The sequence below is a fragment of the Oncorhynchus tshawytscha genome, linkage group LG04, assembly GCF_018296145.1.
Source record: "Oncorhynchus tshawytscha isolate Ot180627B linkage group LG04, Otsh_v2.0, whole genome shotgun sequence".
Taxonomy (NCBI): Eukaryota; Metazoa; Chordata; class Actinopteri; order Salmoniformes; family Salmonidae; genus Oncorhynchus; species Oncorhynchus tshawytscha.
Genome location: NC_056432.1, coordinates 65,194,009 through 65,212,473, shown reverse-complemented (window position 1 = coordinate 65,212,473; position 18,465 = coordinate 65,194,009). Strand labels below are relative to the sequence as shown.

Below are 18,465 nucleotides of genomic sequence, written 5' to 3'. Positions count from 1 at the left end.
TGTCTAGTCACAGAAAAACACAGCCATTTTTACAGCCAAAGAGAGGAGTCACAAAAAGCGGAAATAGAGATAAATGAATCACTAACCTTTGATGATCTTCATCAGATGACACTCATAGGATTTCATGTTACACAATACATGTATGTTTTGTTTGATAAAGTTCATATTTATATAAAGAAAATCTCAGTATACATTGGCACATTATGTTCAGTAGTTCCAAAAACATCCAGTGATTTTACAAATACTTATTTTCCACCGTAATTAGCAAATAAATTCATTAAAAATCCGACAATGTGATTTTCTGGATTTTTTTTCTCATTTTGTCTGTCATAGTTGAAGTGTACCTATGATGAAAATTACAGGCCTCATCTTTTTAAGTGGGAGAACTTGCACAATTGGTGGCTGACAAAATACTTTTTTGCCCCACTGTACATGCACTTATGTTGCGTTTTATATTTTTGTACCTTTCATATCAGCAAGAAATAATTTTCAGAAAAAAGGTTACGTTTATACACACCTTGATAGGATTAGTGTTCCCACACTGCCATATCTCAATGTTACAGCTCTTGTTTACGGAAAACAGACTGAAGACAAAAGCTGACCACCTGTGCTAATTAGCAATCTAGCATGCTCCGAACACCTGTATGTAAGCATAACTTGAAGTGTAGTTTGGTAGGATGGAAGTACCCATAGCTGTATGGAACTGTGCAAAACTGCTACAGTAAGTATCTTCTTTATCTAAAGGATTGTTTCTCGCTGATGAGGGCCGTATCGCAAGCGATGACTTGACATTTCCATACGTTAAAACACAGCGTTACGGTTGTAGTTCACACAAGGCAGTCTGGGGGAAAGCTAATGGCTGAGAACTGTAGGGGGTTTGAGAGCTATGGTTCTGCTTAACTCACACATGCATAAGTAGCAGTCTTTGCAGTTCTGTAGTGTAAACTACTTGGTTATCAGCCATAGAACCATAGGTATGAATATCAAATTGTTTTTGAGAATAAGTTTCAACTAACCTGATATTGGCGACACTATCCTCGTTCTCGATTTGACAAAACATGTGTCTACAAAAATGTCCAGTTGCAAGTGGTGCGTTTGGAATTTCTAAAATGCTCCATTGTTAAAATGAGTAAATGCTTCTCTCCATTAAGTAATCTAACAATGTGTACGTCGCCATCTTGTCTATTTCAAATCTTCTCTCACTGATCGAGACACGAGTGTCATCATGACATGCGACACTTTGGGGTGGACCCGTCTATCTCAATCAATACCAGGTTAGTTGGAAAAACCTCTGGCAACGTTTTTTATAGGCAAATCTGTAACTCGCAGTAATGGATACCAAAAATATTTGGTTAAATCACATCTGGTCTAACAATTTGTAGATAGTAGGACAGAGGAGCAGGTAGTCGTGGACGTTTATAATCGTGCAATACATGTAAAAGTAATTCAACGTTTAGTTTCTCCATTGTACATAATAATAATTCTAAAACATTTTCCTGTGTTGCCAGGCAACAACAGATACTACCACTGTGAGAGAAGAGGACGAGGTTGGCATGCTTGCGTGTCTGTGTGATGCCAACCAGACATACAGTGAAGTGGAGTGGCAGCAATGTTGCCTGGTGTTGGTGTGTCTGGCACAGGGAGTACGGCACGGGTGCTAGTTCCTTTGCTGCAGGGGGAAGGGTTTGAGGTACACGCGCTCTGGGGGAGGAGCGAGGAGGAGGCAAGCTCCCTGGCGCAGGAGCTGGGCATTCTGTTTCACACCAGCCAATCAGACGATGTCTTATTGCACCCTGATGTTGATCTGGTCTGCATCTACATCTCACCCCCACTCACACGGCAGATTGCAGTCAAAGCCCTGGGTAAGATGACACAAATGCATGCATGCACGCTTGTACACACACACAGTTCTATGGTGTCCAGCCCCACCCAGGAAGTGTGGCAGACTTTAGTTCTTTCCTGCCTCTGCCCTGTGGGAGAGCGTGGTTAATCGCTGTAACAATCCCAGTGTTTACACCACAAACATTGGCACAATGCCTACACAACGCTCAGCCAATACACAAAATACTCATACTGTGTTTTCATAGCACACAAATACTTGACGAGCCCCCCCATCTCTCTCTCTCTCCACGTCTCTATTGAGCCCTCTCTGTCTTTCACTGTATTCTGACTGATTTACAATAGTTGCCTATAAGCTTTAACTGAATCGTGAGTTTTGAGGTACTAGTAGGTTATGTCTAAGGAGGTGACCGTCTTATCTGGGTGAATTCCTGAGCATTGACCTCAGCTTCCTGCTTTAGTTTCTGCTTCCTGAGAGTGTCTCCACCAACCGGAAGGTGGAGGGAGGTGTGTGTGTGTGTGTGTGTGTGTGTGTGTGTGTGTGTGTGTGTGTGTGTGTGTGTGTGTGTGTGTGTGTGTGTGTGTGTGTGCGTGTGCGTGTGCGGCAGAGAGGTCTGGACAGTATGTTCTTCCTCCTACTGAGTTGACCGAATGGTGGAATTCCTGTGTTGGGTGGGGCTTTAAGGTCAGGGCTGAGGTTATATTTGCATATAGACACACACACAGTTAATAAATAGTGCCACAACCTACATACACACATGGTGGTTGTTGAAGCATAGAGGTGTTTTCAAGAACACCTCTCTCTCTCTCGCGCTCTCTCTCTCGCTCTCTCTCTCAGGGATAGGTAAGAATGTGGTATGTGAGAAGGCTGCTACCGCTGTGGACGCGTTCAAGATGGTGACTGCTGTGCAATACTACCCCCAGTTGCTGAGCATTGTGGGTAATGCTCTGCGCTTCCTCCCAGCGTTCGTAGCAATGCGGCAGTTGCTGGCAGAGGGATACATGGGTGAGCTGCAAGTGTGCGACGCCCGTGTCTATGGTCCCAGTCTGCTCGATCAATCATACGGCTGGACCTGCGAGGAGCTGATGGGGGTGGCGGGCTCCACACGGTTGGCTCTTCCCTCGTGGACCTTCTGAGTCACCTGACGGGAGCACGGGCGGTGCGGGTGCACGGCCTTCTCCGGACGTTCGTGGGGCAGAACGGAGCAATCCACAGGATCCGCTGCATCACCAGCGATGACTTCAGTTTCTTCCAGATGCTGATGGGAGGGTCTGCTTCTGGTAGAGGGGTAGGGACTGGGACTGGGTCAGGAGTGTGCTGCACTGTGACTCTGAACTTCAACATGCCGGGGGCCTTTGTCCACGAGGTGATGGTTGTTGGGTCAGCAGGGAGGCTGATTGCCAGGGGGACAGAGCTGTATGGGCAGCGCAATGGAGGGAAAGAGGAGGAGCTGCTGCTAGGGGACAGCGGAGGGACGGGACAAGAGGTCAAGGATGTCCCCCTGCCACACCTGCGGGGGCTAGGCTCCATGGTTACGGCTCTAAAAGATGCTTTCCAAGCACAGGAAGAGCGTCGGTTTTGGGCGCGGGGGCCGGTTGCCGACGTTTGAGGATGGGCTGTATGTGCAGACGGTGGTGGAGGCGGTGAAACGGTCAAGCCGCAGCGGTGAGTGGGAAAGTGTGGAGGTCATGACTCAGGAACCAGATCCCAACCAAAACCTCTGTGAGGTGCTGCTGATAAACAAGAACAGAGTACTCATTTATATACACACACACACACACACTAATATAAATGACCTACAGACAGCCTCTATGGCCTGTCCTGAGGAGACTGCCCCTATCAACCACTACCCTGTGTCTGGTGACCTCTTCCGTGCATCAGTGCCACACTCAAAGCCACAGCATCCTGCCCTGCAAGAAGCCACAGGCAGGCAGACTGGTGGGCACACCTTCTACTGGATGTGAACTCTTCTTCTCAGCAGAGTTTTTGTGTGTGCGTTTTTAAATTTTCCAGACAATCCAACCCTAGTTCACCTTACCGACACACATTCCTATCAAATCAGTGAACACCTTGAAGGAGGAAGTGTTTAGTATTCATGCTACAGTTTCTCACTGTGCCTCACTACTGCCGATGAAAGAAATGTTTGGAGTTGTTTACATACATGTCACAGATGAAATGTTGGGTTTTCTCTTACACAAATATGTATTATACACATAAAAAAACATACTATTTAAAAGTAACTAACTTACTAAGTCAAGAATTTCATTAAAAAATCTAACTTTACAACTTCTCGTAGAGTTTACAAGATGATGCGTATCATCATCATCAGACTGCCATCACAGCAGAGTTACTCATATGCAATCCCCCTTGACTTTCCGTTAATTATTATTTGATGTGTATATTTGTATTTTTTTATTATATTGATTGTTGATTCCATTTTCCATATCAGCATCTCTTGCATTGATAAAATGCTACTACAACACTGTGCTGTGTGCAAGCCTGTGAATAGAATGTGTCTGACCTATATGGTGGAAAGACTACTGTATTTATTTCATTTTTACTTTTGAGTTTTTACTAAGAAAAGCTGTTTTATTTAATTAGTATGTGTTCAGCAAGTGGAAATGTGTCTGATAAGCTATAAGATGTTTGTTAATGGCGTAATATTCATATGTGTAAACATACTGAATTATAATTGGATGCATTTTACCGCCGTATCATACTGTGCTATGATTGGTTAAGACCACCCAGAGGGTTAGGTCAAGGTCAGTTGATCATGGTTGGAGATAAGTGAACATGCAGCTAGCTAATAAAGTAGCTAGCTAATAAAGTAGCTAGCTAATAAAGTAGCTAGCTAATAAAGTAGCTAGCTAATAAAGTAGCTAGCTAATAAAGTAGCTAGCTAATAAAGTAGCTAGCTAATAAAGTAGCTAGCTAATAAAGTAGCTACGTTAAGAAATATCCTGTAGTACTGCATTTTATTATTTTGTACAAAGCGTGCAAAACCAGACAAATGGATATTTATATTTTGTTTTAAGTTATTTCAGTTTTACTTGGTGTTATCACTGTTACATCACTGTTACACACAATACCTGTGATTTTATTTTCAGGGGAGTTGACAGAGGCTGTGAAAACACCGTGCAATCCTGTCAGCTCCCAAATTAATAAATATCTGACTAGTATTGCTGCCTCCGTGCGTGTTTAATTTACTCAGACGTGAGGATTTTCAAAAATGACTGATAAAATGTAAATGTTTTCCAGTAGTGTAAAGTAATCCACACAACACAATGTTAATTGAATGATAGCTCCAATCTTTCCCTATGAATTGGGGTCTCATTCAAATGATGGATGTACACTTAGACTAGCCTAAAGTGCACTGCATCACAATGTTGATAATTTAGACGGGCTAGGGGTTCCAATTCTCTGCTGCAGGCTTTCGATGAAAACTGGAAATACGATAGGTGGCAGCGTTAGTGTCATTTTCCAGCATTCAAGCAACTCTCAATCACTAAGGTATAATGCAGACACTATACGATTTTGCCACGAATTCGTCATGTTTTGCCGTCCCAGACAAGTTGTCATGATCGGGGTAAAATCCTCTGATTTTGGCCTAGGATCATATGAACTTGGGTTAGGATCAGAACAGCCGGGACTCGCGTAGTTTGAGCGGGTCAAGAACGCACCGATAATGGCTGTTTTGTTCTCTAGACCCCCGTCATATGTTCTGACATGTCAGCAATTTTGGTTGTGCATCTGGAAGCATAAGCAGTTCTATGACGCGGTTGGGCAAGGATTGCTGTCAATTTTCCGCATGTGACACCAAAATGAAGATAAAAATAAAACTGCTTTTTTTTCAAGAGAAATCCCTGATCACACTTGTAGGCGACGTTAGATAGCTAAGCGCATGTGCACAAATACATCATCCGTATATCAGTCAACTCGCCGCGACACTATAACGTTTCAGAAATGTCGTGACCCGGAAGTACTTATTGGGGTCGCTGATGAGACGTCTATTAGTTACCACAAAGTCAAAAGGGCTACATCGTAGAAATTAATGAAAAAACATGTGGTCTTCATTTAAGGTTAGCAGTTTGTTTAAGGTTAGGTTTAAAACCACAATTTAATAAGATAAATTATATAAATAGGCGAGCTTTATGACATTGAGGCTGTGGTAACTAGTGACGACCGACGAGACGTTTATGTGAAGATGGCGCCTAGAAAGCGAAGTGTCGTTTGGTCTTTTTTCAGAGCAGTAGACGAGAAGAAAGTGACTTGTCTGCTGTGTTTGGAGACTGTCCTTCATTGCGGCCACACCACAAACATGCTAAGGCATTTGCGAAGCAAACACCTGAACGAGTATAGTAGCGCGGCAGCATCAAAAGATAGGCGGTCTGTGGCGGCGGACAACAGTCAACCAATGATGATTAACAGTGAAGACTATTGTGATGGTATGATTTGATATTATCTTAAGTTATCATACTCGAATATCAGGTAATGCGAATGTAAAGTGTATCAAACTTTCATTCGTCAACCCACGTGTGATGCACATACGGTGTTTAGTTATTCAGTCAAATGTTTCCATTGTGTTAGCCCAGATGCTAACTCAACTAGCTAGCACACATTTGTACCCATACTAGGCCGGGCTAGCTATGTTAACGTCCCCCATATCCAAGTGTTACGAGTCTCGGGTCAAAGCGGAAAGACTGGTTGCAAAGTTTGGTTGACTGCTTAATGTGTGTGTCTTTCTGACCTCCGATGCTTAGTTATTTTTGATCATGGCCTAAAGGCAGTGTTTAGCCTATATTCATTTAGCAGCGGTGGGTAATTGTTGCCACCGCTGTCAAAAATGTAATTAGTTTATATAAATATTTCTGCCGAGCCGCCCTTTTAAATGGATAGTCGTTAGCTCAATGGCTGGACATCTATGGGAAGACCTATTATGCTAGCTGAGCCAGTCACACTAAATATAAACGAATGGAATGCTGCTTACCAACTAGCTGTATTATGCTGCACACAATGCTGAATGTTTTCACCAAAAGTTAGCTAGTTTGTAACGTTCGCAGCTACGTTGTCTGTGTCCGGAATCAGCTGTTGCTGACCCAACGTTACAATGTAGTGATCGTGGAGAAACATGCTGATCTACGAATTGATTTGTGATAACACTCCTTACGTTTGGGGTAGCATGTCTGCAACTTTAGATTAATTGAACAAGCCACGCAGTGTTGCCAGGTTTAGTAAAAATGTCTAACCCAATGACCTCTGAAAACGCGCCCACAAGGCCTGAAAATTATCCCCAAAATGTTGTTTTGCAGCGTCAAAGGATTTGCCTAATTTATCCATGAAACCCTTTTCCATAACTTTATCGAGCGAATTAAGGAATATCCAACGTAGGGTAAGAAACAAGAATTATTATTTTAATGGGAAACCTAATTTTGCAAGTTTTTAAGAATGTTGCAAGAGAATCTAAATCACCCTTATTAAACTCCAGATTATTTTCTATCAATGGATGTTGATTTTAAATTGTTTTGACTGCTATGATTAAACAATAAGGCCCAAGGAGGTGTGGTATATGGCCAATAAATAGGACTGTTCTTTGGACATATCCCTTAGCCGTGGTATATTTATTTTTATTTCACCTTTATTTAACCAGGTAGGCTAGTTGAGAACAAGTTCTCATTTGCAACTGCGACCTGGCCAAGATAAAGCATAGCAGTGTGAACAGACAACACAGAGTTACACATGGAGTAAACAATTAACAAGTCAATAACACAGTAGAGAAAAAAAAGGGGAGTCTATATACATTGTGTGCAAAAGGCATGAGGAGGTAGGCGAATAATTACAATTTTGCAGATTAACACTGGAGTGATAAATGATCAGATGGTCATGTACAGGTAGAGATATTGGTATGCAAAAGAGCAGAAAAGTAAATAAATAAAAACAGTATGGGGATGAGGTAGGTAAAAATGGGTGGGCTATTTACCGATAGACTATGTACGGCTGCAGCGATCGGTTAGCTGCTCAGATAGCAGATGTTTGAAGTTGGTGAGGGATATTAAAGTCTCCAACTTCAGCGAATTTTCTTTTTTTTTTTTACTTTTTTTTATATATATTTTTTTTTGCAATTCCTTCCAGTCACAGGCAGCAGAGAACTGGAACGAAAGGCGGCCAAATGAGGTGTTGGCTTTAGGGATGATCAGTGAGATACACCTGCTGGAGCGTGTGCTACGGATGGGTGTTGCCATCGTGACCAGTGAACTGAGATAAGGCGGAGCTTTACCTAGCATGGACTTGTAGATGACCTGGAGCCAGTGGGTCTGGCGACGAATATGTAGCGAGGGCCAGCCGACTAGAGCATACAAGTCGCAGTGGTGGGTGGTATAAGGTGCTTTAGTGACAAAACGCATGGCACTGTGATAAACTGCATCCAGTTTGCTGAGTAGAGTGTTGGAAGCAATTTTGTAGATGACATCGCCGAAGTCGAGGATCGGTAGGATAGTCAGTTTTACTAGGGTAAGTTTGGCAGCGTGAGTGAAGGAGGCTTTGTTGCGGAATAGAAAGCCGACTCTTGATTTGATTTTCGATTGGAGATGTTTGATATGAGTCTGGAAGGAGAGTTTACAGTCTAGCCAGACACCTGGGTACTTATAGATGTCCACATATTCAAGGTTGGAACCATCCAGGGGGGTGATGCTGGTCAGGCGTGCGGGTGCAGGCAGCGAACGGTTGAAAAGCATGCATTTGGTTTTACTAGCGTTTAAGAGCAGTTGGAGGCCACGGAAGGAGTGTTGTATGGCATTGAAGCTCGTTTGGAGGTTAGATAGCAAAGCGTCCAAGGACGGGCCGGATGTATATAGAATGGTGTCGTATGCGTAGAGGTGGATCAGGGAATCGCCCGCAGCAAGAGCAACATCATTGATATATACAGAGAAAAGAGTCGGCCCGAGGATTGAACCCTGTGGCACCCCCATAGAGACTGCCAGAGGACCGGACAGCATGCCCTCCGATTTGACACACTGAACTCTGTCTGCAAAGTAATTGGTGAACCAGGCAAGGCAGTCATCCGAAAAACCGAGGCTACTGAGTCTGCCGATAAGAATATGGTGATTGACAGAGTCGAAAGCCTTGGCAAGGTCGATGAAGACTGCTGCACAGGACTGTCTTTTATCAATGGCGGTTATGATATCGTTTCGTACCTTGAGCGTGGCTGAGGTGCACCCGTGACCGGCTCAGAAACCAGATTGCACAGCGGAGAAGGTACGGTGGGATTTGAGATGGTCAGTGACCTGTTTGTTTACTTGGCTTTCGAAGACCTTAGATAGGCAGGGTGGATATAGGTCTGTAACAGTTTGGGTCCAGGGTGTCTCCCCCTTTGAAGAGGGGGATGACTGCGGCAGCTTTCCAATCCTTAGGGATCTCAGACGATATGAGAGGTTGAACAGGCTGGTAATAGGGGTTGCGACAATGGCGGCGGATAGTTTCAGAAATAGAGGGTCCAGATTGTCAAGCCCAGCTGATTTGTACGGGTCCAGGTTTTGCAGCTCTTTCAGAAGATCTGCTATCTGGATTTGGGTAGAGGAGAACCTGGAGGGGCTTGGGCGAGTAGCTGCGGGGGGGGGGGCGGAGCTGTTGGCCGAGGTTGGAGTAGCCAGGCGGAAGGCATGGCCAGCCGTTGAGAAATGCTTGTTGAAGTTTTCGATAATCATGGGTTTATCGGTGGTGACCGTGTTACCTAGCCTCAGTGGTGCAGTGGGCAGCTGGGAGGAGGTGCTCTTGTTCTCCATGGACTTCACAGTGTCCCAGAACTTTTTGGAGTTGGAGCTACAGGATGCAAACTTCTGCCTGAAGAAGCTGGCCTTAGCTTTCCTGACTGACTGCGTGTATTGGTTCCTGACTTCCCTGAACATATCGCGGGGACTATTCGATGCTATTGCAGTCCGCCACAGGATATTTTTGTGCTGGTCGAGGGCAGTCAGGTCTGGAGTGAACCAAGGGCTGTATCTGTTCTTAGTTCTGCATTTTTTGAACGGAGCATGCTTATCTAAAATGGTGGTAAAATGGTGAGGAAGTTACTTTTAAAGAATGACCAGGCACCCTCAACTGACGGGATGAGGTCAATGTCCTTCCAGGATACCCGGGCCAGGGGCCTGCTCACAGAAGTGTTTTAGGGAGCGTTTGACAGTGATGAGGGGTGGTCGTTTGACAGCGGCTCCGTAGCGGATACAGGCAATGAGGCAGTGATCGCTGAGATCCTGGTTGAAGACAGCAGAGGTGTATTTGGAGGGCCAGTTGGTCAGGATGACGTCTATGAGGGTGCCCTTGTTTACAGATTTAAGGTTATACCTGGTGGGTTCCTTGATGATTTGTGTGAGATTGAGGGCATCTAGCTTATTGGCCATATACCACAAACCCCTGAGGAGCCTGATTGCTATGTCCTTCTTTGTTTTTGTCATTCCCATGGCTTTCAACCAAGCAGCATTCAGGGCTCAAACCCATGAGTTATGCATGTGCATACCGATCTCAACATACCATTTCTGTATGGACCTCGTTTTGTGCACATGGGCATTGTCATGCTGAAACAGGAAAGGGCCTTCCTAAAACTGTTGCCACAAAGTTGGAAGCACAGAATCGTCTAGAATGTAATTGAATGCTGTAGCTTTAAGATTTTCCTTCACTGGAACTAAGGGGCCTAGCCGGACCTATTAAAAAAAACACAAAAAAAACAGCCCCAGACCATTATTCCTCCAAAAAACTGTACATTTGGCACGATGCATTGGGGCAGGTAGCGTTCTCCTGGAATCCGCCAAACCAATATTAGTCCATCGAACTGCCAGAAGGTTAAGTGTGGTTTATCACTCCTGAGAATGTTTCCACTACTCCAGAGTCAAATGGCGGTGAGCTTACACCATTCCAGCTAACGCTTGGCATCTTGCATGGTGATCTAAGGCCATGGAAAACCATGTCATGAAACTCCCAACAAACAGTTCTTGTGGTGACGTTGCTTCCAGAGGCAGTTTGGAACTCGGTAGTGAGCGTTGCAACCTAGGACAGATTATTTTTTTTATGAGCTACGCGCTTCAGTACTTGGCAGTCCCATTCTGTGAGCTTGTATGGCCTACCACTTCGTGGCTGAGCCGTTGTTGCACATAAACGTTTCCACTTCACAGTAACAGCGCTTACAGTTGACCAGGGCAAAGATTTGACGAATTAACTTGTTGGAAAGGTGGCATCCTATGACGGTGCCACTTTGAGTAAGGCCATTCTACTGCCAATGTTTGTCTCTGGAGATTACATGGCCGTGTGCTAGATTTTATACACCTGTCAGCAATGGGTGTGGCTGAAATAGCTGAATCCGCTAATTTGAAGGGATGTCCACATACTTTTGTAGTAAGATAGATTAGCTAGCAACACATTTTTAGGTGAATGGTTGTCAGACAGTCCTCAGTGGAGTAACTTATTTTTTTGTATTTTGTTTTTTGCTGGTCTGTTTGTTTCAGTGGAGGTAGCACTAGAGGAGCAGCCCCCAGAGCAGGCAGCCTCAGTGAGTGATGCAGACATCGCAACCGCCATCAATGGCATCCTGAAGGCAGCAGAGGATCATGCTGTGGGCCGAGAAAGCAGGGCTGGGATTGTGGGCCAGGGCAGTGCAGGGGCCACACCATCCGGCCGGAAGTGGAGCTCCGTGTGGACGCACTACGAGCGTTTGGAGGAGCAGAACCGCGCGCTTTGTCTGATCTGCAATGAGAAGATCCAGCACCAGAGCAGCACCAGCAACCTGCTGCGCCACCTCTCCAAGAGACATCCAGATGCCTTTGCTCGCCTGGAGTGCCACATCAAGAAACAGAAGACCAGCGGTGTCCAGAAGACATTGCGCAGAGACGCTGACTCAGGCCCCAAACACACCAACCTGTCAAGGAGAATTGGAGAGGTTGCACTGAAACAAAGCCCAGGGAAATTTCCAGGTCGGTCTGATGACTGTATATATGTGAATGTCGGTGTTGCTCAAGTTGATCCCAAAATACTGTATTATTCTGTATTTGAAGAACTGATGCTCATACGTGTGTTCATTTATGAAATTACATAAGTTAGAGAACCTGCGCTCTTGATTTCATGCTGTCTTTCCTGTCTCCGCTCTCTTTCTCTCACTCTGTAGATGCATTTGATATGATGGGAGCATGTGAGCGGGAGGTGCGTGTGTTGGAGCGGGAGCGTGAGCTGACGGAGGCCTTGAGGAGTGCTCAGCAGCAGGAGGCACGGGCACTGGAGCAGCAGAGGGAGCTCCTGGAGACACTACGTCGGGCCAACACCAGAGAGACATCTGCAGAGAAAGAGGCCCTGGAGACCCTGAGGAGAAGCCAAAAGCAGGAGGCCCGCTCCCTGCAGAGGGAGAGGGAAGACCTGCAGAGAGAGCGAGTGGAGTTGCAGTTGGAGAAGGAAAGGATGCAAAGGGAGAGAGAGGAGCTGGAGTGCTTACGAAGGGAGTATGGGCAAGACAGGAGTCCGGTGCAGACAGTGGACCGAACCACTGGGTTATTCCAGGGGGACGTGGAACAGGAGGTGACTATGCGGGAAGAGGTTCTTGGTTAGGGGATGTTTCAGTAAGCCAACAGGACGATACTGTAATGTTCAGAAGTTGACAACCTATCCCATCACCATGCATTCAGACTCTACCTCAAACACCTCTCTAAAATGAGGGAGATGGTGGGTGAATGCACTCTGGAGAGGGTTTAGTGATGTAAATACTTAACTTTTTTTAAATGAAAATAAACCAGTACCATGTCATTAAGTTGTGGAGTTTTTAGTTCAGGAGTATCGAAAGTCCTCGTGCAGAAGACGACCTACCATTAAATCATTGTACTATAGAACAAAGTAACTCATTTGAGTTAGGGGTATAACATATTTCGTTAAAAAATATTTTTTTTATATACAGTACCAGTCAAAAGTTAGGCTACACCTACTCATTCAAGGGTTTTTCTTTATTTTTCTTATTTTCTACATTGTAGAAGAATTGTCAAGACCTCAAAACTATGAAATAACACTTGGAATGTAGTAACTAAAAAAGTGTCAAACAAATCAAAATATATTTGAGATTCTTTGAAGTAGCCACCCTTTGCCTAGATTACAGCTTTACACACTTGGCTTTCTCTCAACCAGCTTCACCTGGAATGCTTTTCCAACCGTCTTGAAGGAGTTCTTACATATGCTGAGCACTTGTTGGCTTCTTTTCCTTCACTCTGCGGGCCAACTCATCCAAAACCATCTCAATTGGGTTGAGTTCGGGTGATTATGGAGGCCAGGTCATCTGATGCAGCACTCCATCACTCCTTCTTGGTAAAATAGCCCTTACACAGCCTGGAGATGTGGTGTTACATTGTCCTGTTGAAAAACGAATGATAGTCCCACTAAGCGCAAACTAGATGGGACGGCGTATTGTTGCGGAATGCTGTGGTGTCCATGCTGGTTGTGTGCCTTGAATTCTATTTTTTTATTTTACCTTTTTATTTAACCAGGTAGGCAAGTTGAGAACAAGTTCTCATTTACAATTGAGACCTGGCCAAGATAAAGCAAAGCAGTTCGACACAGAGTTACACATGGAGTAAAACAAACAGTCAATAATACAGTATAAACAAGTCTATATACGATGTGAGCAAATGAGGTGAGATAAGGGAGGTAAAGGCAAAAAAAGGCCATGGTGGCAAAGTAAATACAATATAGCAAGTAAATCACTGGAATGGTAGATTTGCAGTGGAGGAATGTGCGAAGTAGAAATAAAAATAATGGGGTGCAAAGGAGCAAAATAAAAATAAACTAAATACAGTAGGGAAAGAGGTAGTTGTTTGGGCTAAATTATAGATGGGCTATGTACAGGTGCAGTGATCTGTGAGCTGCTCTGACAGCGGGTGCTTAAAGCTAGTGAGGGAGATAAGTGTTTCCAGTTTGAGATTTTTGTAGTTTGTTCCAGTCATTGGCAGCAGAGAACTGGAAGGAGAGGCGGCCAAAGGAGGAATTGGTTTTGGGGGTGACCAGAGATGCCTGCTTGAGCGCGTGCTACAGGTGGGTGCTGCTATGGTGACCAGCGAGCTGAGATAAGGGTGGACTTTACCTAGCAGGGTCTTGTAGATGACCTGGAGCCAGTGGGTTTGGCGACGAGTATGAAGCGAGGGCCAGCCAACGAGCGTGCAGGTCGCAGTGGTGGCTATTATATGAGGCTTTGGTGACAAAACGGACGGCACTGTGATAGACTGCATCCAATTTATTGAGTAGGGTATTGTAGGCTATTTTGTAGATGACATCGCTGAAGTCGAGGATCGGTAGAGGATCAGTTTTACGAGGGTATGTTTGGCAGCATGAGTGAAGGATGCTTTTTTGTGAAATAGGAAGCCAATTCTAGATTTAATTTTGGATTGGAGATGCTTAATGAGTCTGGAAGGAGAGTTTACAGTCTAACCAGACACCTAGATATTTGTAGTTGTCCACATAGTCTAAGTCCGAACTGTCCAGAGTAGTGATGCTGGATGGGCGGGCAGGTGCGGGCAGTGATTGGTTGAAAAGCATGCATTTAATTTGACTTGTATTTAAGAGCAGTTGGAGGCCATGGAAGGAGAGCTGTCTGGCATTGAAGCTCGTCTGGAGGTTTGTTATGTGTCCAAAGAAGGGCCAGAAGTATACAGCATGGTGTCAAGGGGAAGGGTGGCTACTTTGAAGAATCTCAAATGTAAAATATATTTTGATTTGTTTAAAACGTTTTTAGTTACTAAATGATTCCGTATGTGTTATTTCATAGTTTTGATGTCTTCACTATTATTCTACAATACAGAAAATAGTACAAATAAAGTAGGTGTGTCAAGTTGACTGGTATGGTATATTTATTACAGAATTAAAGTGTACAATCATTACAATTCATTACAATTACAATCTCTGGGAACAGTCCCAACCCTAATCCAACCCCCCTTTCCATCCCAGGAAAATAATAATAGAAGGCTTTAGGTGAAATGTGCATACATCATGGCATAAAAAAACAGTAAATCTAATTTTAACAGGAAGAAATTAAACGATAGGAGTACAACAAGTTCTTTCTTAGTGATGATCTGCTTCAACATTTATTTATTTAACAATATGATGTACTGTTTGGGACCGGCGCAAACAATTCCTTCACGGTACTTAATTTCCATTAGTAATTTCCATTCATCTCATTGAGCTTTTGTTCAGAACTTGGATGTATTTGCTGCAATTGCTCCAGTTGCTCCCTCTTTAGGCACTGACTGCCTTGTTCTTCCAGAAGAGGGCCAGACCTCGCTTCCAACGGAGAGAATGTGGGTGCTTGAGCTCTGTCCAGTTGTCATGGAACTCTGCTCTGGCCCCCGCAGTCTCTTAACACAGATCCTCAGGAACAGGAAGAACCCTGTGGAAAACAGGAAGCAGTGTCATAAACTAGCAGAGGTGTATCCGGAGAGCTCAACATTGCTGAATGTTCAGAAAGCAATATACTGTGTAGAACAGCCGTACTTGTCTGTGGAGCTCAGCACTACATTATTGCGATCTGCATTGTTTGAAATGTAAAATTGTGATGTTCCTGTATAAGCATTATTTAGATAGTATGTACGGGAAGTCTTTCACCCCTGTTACTTGCTTGTTTTTGCACTCTTATAGAAAGGAAAAATTGAAAATAAAGTATGCCGTTGGTTCCCTCCGATAAGGATGAGAGTTTACCCTTAAGTGAGTTGAGGATGGTGAAGACGTAGAGGATGACGTAGTTGGTGTAGCCAATGGAGAAGAAGCCCAGCCACCAGGTGAGGCCCATGGCGCATGTCAGCCTCAGAACACTGCAGGTGATGTTGCGGCTCCGCCTCTTCTCCTGTGGCGACGTGACTCCTGTGGCGACGTGGCTTGAGCATCGTTGTGATGACAAAGATGGTGCTGTTGAAGAGCAGGACCACTAACAGGTAAGCCACATCAGAGCCGTACAGCACATCAGTCTTTTATCTAGCACCTGTGTATCAGAGGGAGAAAGTCCTCCTTAGGGCTGGTAAGCAATGCACCAATATGATATGGTTTGTTAATAAACTCTCATTCTGCTATTCAGCCAATAGAAATCTGTACTGACAGCTGCAACAATGGATACAACCAAGCAGGAACACCTGAGAGGAGACAGATTGCGGCTTTGGATTTTCCGTTTTCTGTTGGTCTGGACATGTTCATTGTTGTTGACTATTTAACTGTGGTATCTGTTCTGAAACGGCTGTTCTTACCCCAACCCAGCAGGCTTGGCTTCAGCCGGTAGTGTCTCATGTAGGTGTTGTAGACTAGGACCAGCAGCCTGTACAGATGCAGAGCCTCCAGGCCTATCCAGGTGAAGCAGCAGAGCAGTGAGTAGTGCAGCAGGGCGGCCACAGCAGGACACAAGCCAGGGGCCATAGATGCAGGGCCCACAAAGGCCAAACCCACACTGCTCAACAGCAGCAGGTTGAGTAACAGCAGAGATGCCCCCAACTGAAGATGAACCAGCATGACATGGTCAGTAGATTTCCTTCTGAAAGAGATTTTGTGTGTGGACGTTTGCCATTCATACAAGGACTTATACATAGCTAGACATGACCGCCTCATTAACCTGATAGCTAGTGAGGTGAGACAGACAGTACCACCATCAGTGCTTATTCACAAACATTATCTTATCAGCGGAGGCTGGTTTGACGTTTTCTTGTATACAGTTGCTCTTTTGACTTGTAGTGGTGATACTTGGGAGCTTTGGCCATGTACATAGGCTGACAGTACATGGCCTTCAGATTGCAGACCTGCATCGGACGAAGGCAAAGCAACTAGCGAGGTACTCCTCTGTCAGCAGTCATGGGCAGCTTAGCTGTATGGAGAAGGATGTGTTTTCTGTATCCATAAGTGTCCATATATCCATGACTTATGAAATGTTTGAATCCTTCTCGACTTTAATGTGATTGGTGGGTTCCATTTAAGTATTTAAAATGTGTGTTTGCTTGACGGGTGTCACTCACAAAGGCTGGAGGCAGTGTGTCAGTAAGGTGACGGTGCAGAAGAACACAGATGGCTCTGCCCACACAGGTGAGCACGCTCAGCGTCCTGGCATGGACCTTGATATAGTATATAATTGAGAGGAAGTTTATATTGAAATCCATGGGTCGTTGGAGTTGACAATCTTTTGATGCTGATATGTATTGGAAGGTTGCGTACAGTATATATGTCTGATATACTGTATGTACACTCAAGGGTTCTTTGCTGTCCCCATAGAATAACCCTTTATTAATTCCACATAGGAGCCTTTTGAGTTTCATGTAGAACCCTCTAGAATGGGAACCCAAAAGAGTTCTACCTGGAACCTAAAATTAGATTTCAAAGGTTTCTCCTATGGGCAGGGCTGGATAATGCAGGGGCTTACCAGGGCTAAAGCCCTAGGGCCCAGAGGCAGCAAAAATAATAATAATATTAATTATATGAATGAATGGCAAGAAAAAGTAGTTGAGGCTGGTTGGACGTACTGCCAAATTCTCTAAAATGACATTGAGGCAGCAGAGAAAGGAACATTACCTTCTCTGGCAACAGCTCTGGTGGAAATTCTTGCAGTCAGCATGCCAATTACACACTCCCTCAATTTGAGACTGCTGTGCTAACTTAAATGCAAAAGGGTTTTCTAATGAGAAATTAACCTTTTTAAAATGATAAACTTTGATTAGTTTACACAACATTCCATTGGAACACAGGCGTGATGGTTGCTGATAATGGGTCTCTGTACGCCTATGTAGATATTCCATAAAATAATCGTTTCCAGCTACAATAGTAATTTACAACATTAACAATGTCTACGCTGTATTTCTGATCAATTTGATGTTATTTTAATGGACAAATGTGCTTTTCTTTAAAAAACAAGGACATTTTTATGTGACCCCAAACTTCTGCACACACACACACAAAATATAAACGCAACATGTAGTGTTGGTCCCATGTTTCATGAGTTGAAATAGAAGATCCCAGACATGTTCCATATGCACAACAAGCTTATTTCTCTAAAATGTTGTGCACATTTGTTTATGTCCCTGTTAATGAGCATTTCTTCTTTGCCAAGATAATCCACCTGAGGTGTGGCATATGAAGAAGCTGATTTAAACATGTTCATTACACAGATGCACCTTGTGCTGGGGACAAGTCAATCACACTTCTGTGAAATCAAACTGTCCACTTAGGAAGCAACACTGATTGACAATACATTTCACATGCTGTTGTGCAAATGGAATAGACAGAAGGAGTGGTTCTGCAGGTGGTGACAACAGACCACTTCTCAGTTCCTATGCTTCCTGGCTGATGTTTTGGTCACTTTTGAATGCTGGCGGTGCTTTCACTCTAGTGGTAGCATAAGACGGAGTCTACAACCCACACAAGTGGCTCAGGTAGTGCAGCTCATCCAGGGTGGCACATCAATGCGAGCTGTGTCAAGAAGGTTTGCTGTGTCTGTCAGCGTAGTGTCCAGGGCATGGAGGCGCTACCAGGAGACAGGCCAGTACATCAGGAGACGTGGAGGAGGCCGTAGGAGGGCAACAACCCAGCAGCAGGACCGCTACCTCCGCCTTTGTGCAAGGAGGAGCAGGAGGAGCACTGCCAGAGCCCTG

General features: G+C 44.5%; 2 protein-coding genes across 2 annotated transcripts; both read left to right on the top strand.

The window, feature by feature from the left end:
- The first annotated feature begins 388 nt into the window (after window positions 1-388).
- gfod2 (glucose-fructose oxidoreductase domain containing 2) lies at window positions 389-5,019 on the top strand. The gene is given in 5 exon segments (XM_042321093.1): window positions 389-1,274; window positions 1,509-1,862; window positions 2,678-2,923; window positions 2,926-3,439; window positions 3,441-5,019. Coding segments are annotated over 4 exon segments (1,377 nt in total). The 5' UTR covers window positions 389-1,274; window positions 1,509-1,609; the 3' UTR covers window positions 3,805-5,019.
- A 906-nt stretch (window positions 5,020-5,925) lies between these two features.
- LOC112263733 (centrobin) lies at window positions 5,926-12,616 on the top strand. The gene is made up of 3 exons (XM_024440279.1): window positions 5,926-6,285; window positions 11,332-11,796; window positions 11,988-12,616. Exons 1-3 carry the CDS (start codon window positions 6,045-6,047, stop codon window positions 12,419-12,421), a joined length of 1,140 nt encoding a protein of 379 aa, XP_024296047.1. The 5' UTR covers window positions 5,926-6,044; the 3' UTR covers window positions 12,422-12,616.
- Window positions 12,617-18,465: the final 5,849 nt, after the last annotated feature.